Source organism: Glycine soja, chromosome 20, assembly GCF_004193775.1.
Source record: "Glycine soja cultivar W05 chromosome 20, ASM419377v2, whole genome shotgun sequence".
Lineage (NCBI taxonomy): Eukaryota > Viridiplantae > Streptophyta > Magnoliopsida > Fabales > Fabaceae > Glycine > Glycine soja.
The window spans coordinates 37,819,228-37,831,258 of NC_041021.1; the positions used below are offsets into that span (position 1 = coordinate 37,819,228).

Consider the following 12,031-nt stretch of genomic DNA (forward strand, 5'->3'; position numbering starts at 1 on the left):
ACTTTTCTTTGCATGATAATGTAAGGAAAATTGAGATAGAAATGTCCGTGGCTTGGGCCATATATCCTTGCTTTATGAAGTCATTTTAGGTGCATGCATGCAAACTTAAATAGTAAAATCAATCATTGTTGCATTACAGGGTTCAAATTCATATACTTCAAAACTCAACCATCCATTACATAAAATATAAAAATCACAAAGTCCTTGACCAATGACTACCCAAAGAAACTTGGGAAAAATATACTAGCTAGAAATGTAAGCAGCATAGCTACCCAATGGGTGTATTTACATACATTGGTTAATGTTGCAATGTTTGAATGGCTAATATGTAACAGGTGAGACCCAATGATTCATAAACATATGCCACATTTCCAATTCATAATTGCAAAGAAATCTGTGCTTCTGCAGTTGGTTCACCTGATTATTATTTTTCAGAACCAACTTCACGTTCTATTTTCTGTGTTTTGCTATTTGGTGCTCTATATCTCCAAGTGCCAAAGCATATATGTCGACCCTAGAATCTACACTTACAGTGCGATTCCTTTTGCTATCTTTTTAATTTATTGTCTGATATGCAATGAACCACAATTTCGCCAAGGCAAAATGAAACTTAAAGAGATTATGTCTATTGCCTGGAACACTCTAGTCTCCTCAGACCAAGGTATCCGTGCAGCGGTTACTGCTAATTTTGCCACCCGCAATAGGAGGAACAGCACGAATTATTAGACTCTGAAAAAATGCTACCATCTGAAATACAACATGTGATGTGTTAAGTGAATGACAACCAGTTAACAAATGATGAAATATTCCGTCAGCCAAGAGAAATTACATCAATGGTTATAAACCCATATCTTGTTAATGCATGTAAGTTAATGCTATTGTTGCTGTCCGCACCAACATTAAATGATGAATGTTGAGGTGGAAAGATAATCTTACCAGTGCTAGCCCAAGGCACATTAGACTGAAGCCAGGAAAATAAAACGGTGCTTCTTCTGACAGGAACAAGGCTGCATTCGATGGATGTAGAAGCTTGTTAGTTTCTTTCCCCCCCCCCCCCCTAATTCAGTAGTGAGTACTATATATTCCGTTAGATTTTGCTCTTAATAGTTATACCTGTCAGTGGACTGAAAATTAATGGAGCAATGATGTTGGCGAAGGAACTAATTGCTGAAAGACATCCTTGAACCATTCCCTAAAATCAAAGACTGACCAGTTAGTCTAAAAGCACAAGGAAGAGATCAATTTTTTACATATATAAGTTTGAAGTTTAACGAAGTTGTCACTCAAGACTACCAATGTACTTTCAACAACAGAATTATTGTTGAGTTTTCAATGAATTCTCTGAGAACACGCTTAAGCAAATGTGTTAAATGTAGGAAATGCAAGGCCTTTTTTCATTAGGGATACCTGTTCAGTAGGTCCAACTTGTTTTGATGCAATGCTGCATAACTGTGCCAGCCACGTTGTGAGATATCAGAGTAGTATTTCAAAGTAATAAAACAAAAATAATTCGGTAGAGGGTGTAACAGATACAAGTAAGAAACTTACACTTGGGCGCACAAAAACTGCAAACACAGAGCAACCTGCTAGAGCATAAGGAACCTGCATAGTTTTCAAAATTTTTAGAGGCTTGTTAATTTCTAAAAGTGATAAGAAAAATAGAGTGTTAGAAGAAAATTACCCATGCTGTCCATGCTATGCTGTAGACAAAGACCTGCATGGCATCATATTGTGAAGCCTCATTATTAGTTTCAGTGCTCATTTGTAATACACTGTTAGGGATAAATATTATTATAGAAATCTTGGGAAGAGAGACTTGAATTTACATTTATGCAGCTAATTAAGAGCCCTGTGGAGAGCAGCTTCTCCTCTCCTATCACAGGCACTAAAATGGGCATGAAAAATAGCTACAAGAACACAAAACCAATCACATGGCAATTAGAACAAGTAGCTTTTCCAATGGAATTTTGGGAAACCGAATATTCAATTGATTAAAGAACAAATTATTGTAAAATAACAGACAGTTAGCTATGCTAGGACTCAAGGCTTACTTGTGCAAGAGTGGCTCCAATCCCAGTAATCATCAACAAATCAGCAAACTGGTTCTTGTTGAATTGAAAACGTGCCTTCAAATAATACTGCATGTAGTACGAAATGTAATTAATTACTTTGTGCAATAGTTAGATCCTTCATTATGCAATAAAACTTGGGTGTTTTAATGTTCTTTAATCAAAATTGAAGTTTCACTTCGAGACCTTTAAAGCAAACCTTACCCAAATTATTGAAGTAAGACTTTAATTCTGACTGTAGAACAATACTAAAATTACTTAAAAGAACCACATTTAAGTTTGGTTCTATCCATAAGCTCAAGTAAAATCACAATGTCTCACGATTTGACTATGAAGCAGTATCTGTTAAGAAAAAAGAGAGTATACAGAAAGCAGTACTTTACCAGCAATACAGCCATCAAGCCACCATCTGCAAGACTATTGAAGAACGAAACCATGGCTGCTTGGGAGAATGTGGGACTGCAAAATTGTAAGTAAGATCAACACCTCTATCAAATTTCAAATACATTGGTACTAGGAAGGTGGCCTCGGAGATTTTTTTGATTTGTGGAAATTGAAGACAGTGTTAGGAAGTTTACAATAATTCACGCACCCAGTCCAATCTATATAATACCAATTAATGCAATGCCATACGTACCTACACCTGAGCAAACAAATCAAATCCCCCAGCGATGGAAGTTTCTTAAATGTTCCTGTTGCCCTTGGTGATGAATCATCCTCATCACAAGGTTCCTCGACCTCTTTCAATAATGGCTGTCTCAAGGCACCACCAGGCACACTATCCTTAAGGAAAATTCTCATGTACACCAATGCAACCATTGACAAGACTGAAGCAACCTGAACAATTAAACCAAATTGTAAAAACAAACAAGTTTTTATAGGTAGTTACAATGATGGAGGTAACTAGGAACCATAATATAATAGAGAGGAGAATGGAACCTGAAATGTTAAAGCAGTGGATAGGAAACGAGCAGCTAATGTTCCACCAACGAATGATGCTGATCCAACACCAGCAAGTATTCCAAATGCTGATGTTCGTTTCCCATCTGGAACCTTGTCTGCCTAATCAAAACATCATAATATGTTACAGTAATTTGCATGCCATATATGGCTAGTATTATATCTTAATTATGATTATTGAATTCACTTGGTAATGAGAAGTACCACGTATGCAAGAGCCAGGCAGTGGAAGGACCCTTCGCCTGCCATGGCAGCCAGAGTTTTCACCACATAGTACGCGTAGAAGAATTGGGTATCCCTGCTATATGCCAATATCACTGCAAATATTTCACATTAATTCATAAAATTAATATTTAGCCTATCACCACATAGTATGCTTTTGCTTTTTTTATTTTTATTTTATTTTTTAAATCACATATATCTATTACACGAAACAATTTTGCTCGAGCAGCTTGGATTCAAACTCGGTAGTTATCATGTTTTTGCTTTAAAGTGTAAACTTTTTTTAAGGATAGGTAATGATTTTTATTCAGTAGCATGCTTTAAAGTCAAACCCAGTTTAAAATGTAATGTTTAAAAGTGAAAAATAAAAATGAGTTTAATTACGTTTTTTTTAACCAAAATATCCTTAATTTATAATTTTAATACCTAGTCAATAAATAATAAATACTATAAATTAATAAAATCAGTTCATTTTCTCTTATGAGGAGTAGAGATAACTATCACACACTAATTAATTAGATAGAAAGTAATTAAGTGAAAAAGTGAAATGTGAGTCTTAATAATTTTAAAAGTAATTTTAAGAAAATAATATAAATTATTAATGAATTTAATATTACTAATTAAATTAACTAACTTTAATGAATATGAATTAGTTAAAAAGGAAGAAAAGAGTATATGGATATTTATTCAGTGTTACAAACAAATGAAATGGAATGAAAGGTTGGCATTGCTTTTGTATCGGAAATGGGATAAGGACTTTTTCGTTTTATTGGTCCGCAATACTGGGTATAGTAATGTAAATGATTTGGCTTCCCACGAAGGGAGCACGCCCAATAATTCATCGATAATGCATTTCTACGAATTTTTCTTTTGGAAAAAAACCGTAAAAAAAATAAGAATATGTTTGGAGTCTCGAGTTGAGTAAAATAAATTACTAATTAAGCCTTAAAATTCTTTCACATAATAGATTAGTCTTTTGGACTTTCCTCTTATATTTAAGTCTTAGTATTTTTATTAAAAGTCAGATCATGGAAAAGACTACCTATAGACTGAATCAAGGTGCAAACCAAAATACTCAATGGAATTTAGGGGTATAAGTGGGTGCGGGTCGGCTCCAAATTCAAATTAACTTAAACTAATTCAAACAGTTTGGATTGAATAATTTTTATATTTGAATCAGATCCGATTCAAACTGAACTAATCAAATCTGTTGAGTTTTAGATTGAGTCATGGGTTTGAATAACTAAATCCGTTGACATGTTAATTAATATTAAATTATTGTTAATAATAATATATGTAATATATAATATATATTTTAAAAAATCAAATACGACTATTGATTACATAGATTTATCGACTTGAATTGAGTAAGTATCAATACATCCTTAACCTTGAGGATCAAAGCGACAAAGATTTTATTGATTGAAGCCACTTCAAATGGACTTCTAAAAATATTTCGAATCTATTTACAAAGAGTAAGCCTTGTAATGTTTCATTGATTTTAATAGAAAAAAGTGTGTGAAACTCATCCTTACTATGCTTACTAAAACTTTTTGTCTTGAATATGATATGTTTAATTTTCCATTTTTCATGGATAGATAGATAGGTAGAAGTCATTGGAGTGGAGTGGGATGTGACGGCATCACAATTTTTTAAAATAAAAAGTTTAACAAGAAATAGTTGTGTCTGATTTCTTTAATAAAAAATTTATCTTATAAAAAATATTACGTTTTGAAAAAAAGTAAAAAATTGAACGTTTTGATCCATTGACCCAATCCAAATCATTTATAAACGAGTTGATTTGAGCTAAGTTTCATTTTTTTCTTAAAAAATTAACTCAAATGAATTTGTTTAAATTTGATTAAATTGAGTCAAGGGTTTGATCAAATCCAACCCAAATTGACCTGTTTATACCTTTAGTGAAACCATCCAAAAAAAAAGGACTACTACCGAATCACTGTTGATAAAGTAAAGCAAATAATAATATTAAAAGTCTCACATTTAATAAAATAAATTACTTGATGCAATAATCTTAACATTTTTCCACTAATCTTTTGAATTGTGCTCTACTCTTTTAGTTAAGTCCAACAAGAATACTAATAGTAAGCCTTTTAAAGATTGTTAAGAGACTACTATAATTAAAATTTTCTTAAAGAGAATTTGAAAAAACAAAATATGAAATAGTGGATAGAATAATAGAAACAGACCTTGAGGAATGACAGACACAGTGAGAGGAAGTGTGAGCAACGCTTTTCTGCCATATCGGTCGGACAAGTTTCCTATTAATGGTGTCATCACCACTGACCCCACTCCAGCCATCTGCAACATCAATTACGGCCAGTTAGTGCTCATTTTGACGATCCGTTTCATGTTGATTCTTTTTTCGTTTTATTAATTTCATGGGTCACAATAACCTTTTTGACTTGGGCTTCCACCACTAAAGTGGAATAGTGCATGCTCTGTTGCAAATGTAATGTAACCTAAAATTTGATCCAAACTGTAAAAGTAAAGCAGAAACTAGGCTTGGCTTGGGATGAGTGAAGTTGAAGAGAAAGACAAAGGTAAAGAATATTGGTTTCCAAGAGGGTCCCAATAAAAGTGTGTGTTATTGGTTTAATTAAAATAGTCTCATTAACTAATATTTTTGAAAGATTGATTAAAAAATAAAAAATAAAATATTTATTGACAAAATTAGAAGAAAACGCAAAAAAAATCATAAACAAAATAATTTTATGTATTTTAATAAAATTATTATTTTTTAGTTCCTTAACTAATATCTTTAGCATTTATCTAATAAAATTATTTGGCAACAAAATGTTGTACTACGTGGTTGAACCGATTTTGTTTTCTTGTGCAACAAAATGTGAACTATATAAATTGAGTAACAAGAGTTTAATAAGAAGTATGGATGTGATGCACACAGCACAGCTAAAAAGTGAAAGTACAAAGTATGTTTATGTATAAAAAGATTAATTTGGCTTGTATAACTTAATTTGGTTTTTATAGCATGAAGTGACTTTCAAGATCAACCTAATTAAAAACTTGTAACTTGCTGATTTATGGACAAAAGAAAATTGAATTTAACGAGATATCACGTCAATTTGCTTATACTAATGTTGGGGTTGACTTAGTAGGATTTCATAGATTACCTACCGAAATTTGAAGTACGTCATATAAAATATGGAGTAACCTCCCTTCCTTCTTAAATTTTCACAACCCCAAAATATTATGTCTAACAACCAAGTCTATATCTAGGTAGATGCTAAGAATAGGTAGTTACAGTTTTAATTGAGTCATTTTATTTGTATAATATGTTTTTTTTGTCTTTTTATTGCATTAACTGTTTTATTATACACTTCTTTCTCTCTTTCTTTGTCGTATATTTTATTGTAAAAGAATATTATATGTACACATTTTCTCTATACGACTGAGAAAATCTCCCCCAAAAAGAAAGCCTTGCCTATAGGCGGATAAATACATATATTTTTGTACAACAAAATTATAGAAAAAGTAGTATTACAAAAATGTTATATAAATAATATAACTTGTTTTTTCTATCTCAACACTAGTTTTTATTTATAAAATCTCGCATCTTATTTTTGTAGTATTATGAATAGTTTTAAAATATTGCACAGAATTGTTTAAATGGAGTCTTGATAAATATCCATCCCAAAATGAAATGAAGAGGAGAGAGAAAGGAAGATAAAAAAAAGTAGAGAAAAAAAGTAAGAGAGGTAGTAAATAATATGATAAAGAAAAAAAAAGAAAATGAGATTGAAAAAAGAAGGAAGTGAATCTTGACAGGAGTAAAACAATTGGTACTTTTTTTTTATAAATGTCTTTGACCATGGTCTTCTGTTATAATTGCATGTGAAGTGTGAACATGAAATTAAAAAGAAACAAGAATATACTACCATACAACAATGGTTGCGATTCCGGAAAGTTAGCACCAGCTGAATTCCACCGCTAAATATATACTATATAGTTCGAAACCCAATTTCATCTCCCAGTTCCACATGAAATTGTCCTGGAGTCTCAGTTAATTTCCCCCCCTATGTTACTGTTAATGCATGGAAGCATGTATGATGCGAAAGAGTACTGAAAGAAATTTAGAATGAGCAACGTGAAAGTATCTTCGTGGCCTATGGTATAAAATTATATATGAAATCAAATACCATTTAGAACTAGACAGTTTTAATTTGTTTGAGTGCCCAGAAAATGAAAATTGAAATGGATGAAATAATTAAAGAGAGAAAAAAAGATGGGTATGATGATATATACTCACAGCTTGTTGGAAGCCAGAGAGGTAAATGGCAAGGGAACACTGATCTTGACCAGGGCAAAGTGCTGCCATGGTAACGTCGGTGATTGCCGGAAGAACTATGACACCACCAAACCCCGACACAAACATTGTCACAAAAAGGTGGCCCAGTCCTCCTAATCCCTCCATCCCTAAACGAATCAATTATTCAATTTTCTCACTTCACTTGCAAGAGTTGAACGTTAGGTAGGTGTACTCGGGAAAATGTTTGGTACGCTTGCTGAAATAAATGGAACAAGTTTATATGCATACTATTGTTGCTACTATGGTTCGGTTGGTTGTATCTTGTACCCTATTTCTGTAATTAAGTGAGTGGAGTGAGAGTGTGACCAAGAGAGAGAAAAGAAGATTCCAAATGTGCTTTTAAGATATTAACAACAATGCAACCAAGCAAAGCAAAAGGACCAAGTTAAGAGACGTAGCTTCCAAGTTGCTGAAAGTATTTTGTGAGGGCCTTAACGAAAGTTCATGGGTTATTGGATTTACCGTATTGTGTTGGCATTGTATAAATTAAAGCAATTATATTGCGATGTGGGGAGCATTGAGCAAATAACAATCGCATGAACCTTTCACCTTCGTGTGAACGTCACGTTTGGCCTCAATTTTCAACATAGATGGCGTGACATCTCTTTCTATCTCTTACTTTACTACATACTACTCTATTTTCTTTTTTAGTTTAGTTAACCGCTATTTCTTCATACTGATTCTTGTATTATGTCTCCTTATAGTAGTTGGTAGTTGAAAATCAGAAACAAGGAAAAAAAAAAGGGAAATTTATATAGCCATTAAAAAAAAATAGTTCAAGGTGTACTCATTTCTCTTGACTTAATTTACACACCCAACATACATATACTTGGAAATATTTTAGCGGTCGTTAAATATTTGGCTATGAGAAATGTGACACATTTGCACTTTCGGCCCGGCAAGAAATTAAACATGCTAGATATGGAAAAGCTGTTGAGTATTGAAGTTTAGTCACATGAATCAAAAGTTAAAATACAGTAGAAATGAATTTATTTAGCTAGTTAGGAGAAAAAAAAATAGTGGGAAGCAAACATAGGAGAATCATTCTAAAGAGTAAAGACCCTCCAAATTATAAATATTTCATTTCTCTCTCTCTCTCTCTCTTTTACTTTCTTATCATTTTATTTTCACTTGGATTTGAAGAGAATTTCATGTCACCACAGTCCATGGATTGAGTAAACAGTTTAATTAGAAGCTAATGAACAACGATAGAGTGGGACACTTGAGTGATCATTTGGGTGAACGAAGCTAACTTTATTATTGAACTTAGTAGTTCACTAAGTTATCCAATATCCTGCATAAATAGATATATAAACAGTTCGAGTTAGATTTTTTAATTTCTTAATTGAATTTTCTATCACCTACATGTGCATGCTTTAGAGAGGAGAGGAATATCATAGATCTATGGTGCGTGAATAGCTTAACCTAATGATGACAAAAACTTGAAATGACCTTTGCAGTTTCCTACAAGAAATGGTTAAATATCTGCAAGGCACCCTGCCATCATTATTGAGATGGTTATGGTATGTTAATTAGTTGAAAATGAACATAGTTTTATTTAATGGGCAACGACTTAAAACTCTTTTTTAATCAAGTTATTTCTAAATCAAAGTTAAGAATTAATTTCTTAATTAAGATTTATTTAAGGAATTCAGAATGAATGATTTACAATTAAACTTACTCGTTTTAGCTCAACGAGTGAATGATTTGCAATTAATTATATGTTGAAGAAAACAATCGGGTATTTCGGGTCCCTTTCTTTCTCAAAAAAGAGAAAGCAAACTGTAGGATTATTCAACATGTAAACAAAGAGAAATATCACGCAAACTTTAGTTTTGTCTTTTTATTTTTTTCATCTTTTGCTTTTTCAATTCTTTTGATTAACTCTCTTTACGTACAGTGTATATATTAAACTCCAATTAAGAATATACATTGGGAAAAAAATTTATATAGAAAGAGATTACATTTTGACTAGGTATCGTAGTTCTACATTAATAGCATAAATTTGTGTAATCCTTACATAGCATAATGCTAAGGCACAACAAATTAAAAAAAAAGTATTGTAATAATAATAACAATAATAAACATGATTAAGACCGTATTATAAATTGTAATACTATTTTAAACTTTTAATTAACCGTGCATATGTAAGCCTCATGCAAGAATTAAAAGTAAAGAATTCTCTATCTAGTCTCAAAAGTAGTGACTATGGGTGAATAACAGAACAACTTACTAGGTTTTTGCCACTTTAACAAAGAAGCAAATGCTTTTGTTTTTCGGCTGAAAGGGGTGAATCGAGAATACTTGAGCAGCGGTTGAAGTATCTAGGTTCGGCTATTGATTTATGATCTCACTGTAATTTCTTTTTGTCTCCATAGTAACTTTTTTTTCTCTTTTCTTTAAAGGCTTAAAAAAAATTATTTTTTATAATATTTTTAGTTTTGGTCTTTATAAATTTTTACTTTTAAAAATGATTCATATATTTTTTAAAGTTTTGATTCTTATTAATTTGTTTTAGTCCTTATAAAATATATTTTTTATTTTAGGTTCCTATAATATTTTATTGAATTTAAATTATTCTTTTGAAAAAAAATTTGATAGGGATTAAAAGCAAATGATCTGCATATTAAAAAGACTAAAATAGAATAATAAAGATTAAAACAAAAAAAATTGAAAGAGTTATTTAAAAATATATTAACTTTATAAGAACCAAAACCAAAAATCAGTATACTATAAAAACATAAAACATATTTAATTTTTTTTTCAATAACAATAGTTTCTTTTTCCTTTGATGATTGGGATGTCTATATTCACCTTCTCTTATTTGTATTGGATATCAGAATGGATAACACTTTAGTCACAAGTTAGATGTCAATTTCCGAGGTTTAATTGTGGTGTGGGTCACTCTGGAGATTGTGGGCCCGACTGGAAAATGGCCCAAACAACAAGACGAGCTCAACTGACCCAATCCAATTGCATACAACATTAATTCTCTTACTTGGACAAAAAAAGAGGAAAAAATACTTCTAGGATAAATATGGATAGGAAACTGAAAAGATATTTGAGCAAGTAATGAGGAAAAAGAAAAAAATATATTTATAGTAGTTGGTCTAAATAGCGCTTATTGTTACTGTTTTGTAGGATTTGTGTTAAATTTGTACTTTAAAATAGCAGAATGTGATCTGTTTATCTTTATTGTTTTAGTTAGTTGAATGAATATTTTAGTCAATAAGTTGTTCCTACTATAATTTAGACTTAATTGCAAAAATAATTCTCTTATTTTTTTCATCTTATTAAATTAATTTTATTTTTTTTAATTTATTATCAGAGTCTTCCTTTATGTTTTTTTTTCAAATTGATTATCCGAGTTCCCAGAACAAAAACTAGACATTAACTATTACATATCCGCATATAATTGATCATTTAAGAGATATATGCAATTTACCCTCATAAGTAATTATCTAACTAACAATTAAACAATTACCCCAACCCAGACCCATAAACTTCATCCTTGGACCCGAAAACATAAACTTTTTTCTTATGGTGTTTTATGGCTCCAATTGGGGTTGAGATATAGGAATGGTGGGATAGCCAGATTTTCACTAACACGTTTGAGGAGGTTGATGAATTGAAGGTCAGCGAAAAGGTTTACGATTTTGGGTCCAATGATGAAGTTTATGGGTCTAGGTTGGGTTAATTATTTTTCATCAGTAATTGTTTAGTTAGATAGTTAATGATCAAGGTAAATTGCATATACCTCTTAAATGACCAATTACAAGCGGATATGTGACAAGTTAATGTTTTAGACTACCCATCAATGTCCAATATTTGCTCTGAGGATTCAGATAGTTAATTTGAAAAAAAGAAAAAGAAAGACTGTGACAGTGAATTAAAAATTGGGTGACTATTTTTGCAATTAAGCCTATAATTTAAGAGCTTATTAGTTTGTTTGTGTTGATAGATCAAGATTCCTGTTATGTTATCTAACTACTTGTTTTTTCAAATATTATAAATGTAAAGGTTAAATAATGAATAAATATTTACACAAAAAAATCATAAATAAATATTGAATTCCATTGCTTCATTTTGCATCTTTCTTCACTTTAATTAAAATAAGAGAAATGTTATTCTTCAACTATTTTTTCCCTCTCCTTTTGCCTTGTTGTTCTCAATTAATTGTTTGTTAAAAAAGTCATCAATTGACATCAAGAGTTGTTAATTGTTGAAGGATCTATGACATGGAATCAAAAACAAATATTTTGCAAGTTTCAAAGAGAAAACTATGACTTTTGAAAATTGAGAATGGAAAATTACTTATAAGGCATTAGGTATTTGATACTGAGGAAGAAGATTATAAAGTTCCATTACTATCATAATCATACCATAGTTTAAATAAAAAAAATCACAAGAAAAAAAAGGAAAACATAAGTGAAAA

At 31.2% G+C, this 12,031-nt stretch overlaps 1 protein-coding gene across 1 annotated transcript; it reads right to left on the minus strand.

The window, feature by feature from the left end:
• Positions 1-110: 110 nt before the first annotated feature.
• Positions 111-7,953, minus strand: LOC114403403 (hippocampus abundant transcript-like protein 1). The gene is made up of 14 exons (XM_028366348.1): positions 7,537-7,953; positions 5,459-5,570; positions 3,234-3,346; positions 3,009-3,131; positions 2,707-2,906; positions 2,453-2,528; positions 2,052-2,138; positions 1,827-1,907; positions 1,682-1,714; positions 1,549-1,602; positions 1,408-1,449; positions 1,114-1,192; positions 937-1,007; positions 111-747 (listed from the first exon to the last, which is right to left on the minus strand). Exons 1-14 carry the CDS (start codon positions 7,699-7,701, stop codon positions 652-654), a joined length of 1,332 nt encoding a protein of 443 aa, XP_028222149.1. The 5' UTR covers positions 7,702-7,953; the 3' UTR covers positions 111-651.
• Between the last annotated feature and the right edge of the window lie 4,078 nt (positions 7,954-12,031).

Bases quoted from the DNA above. Each gene is read 5' to 3' on its own strand.
- LOC114403403 (XM_028366348.1), bottom strand. From the start codon at position 7,701: ATGGAGGGATTAGGAGGACTGGGCCACCTTTTTGTGACAATGTTTGTG. The intron at 5,571-7,536 runs GTGAGTATATAT...TTGATGTTGCAG, and splicing joins TCTCTGGCTTCCAACAAGCT to ATGGCTGGAGTGGGGTCAGT. The intron at 1,603-1,681 runs GTAATTTTCTTC...AAAACTATGCAG, and splicing joins GCATAGCATGGACAGCATGG to GTTCCTTATGCTCTAGCAGG.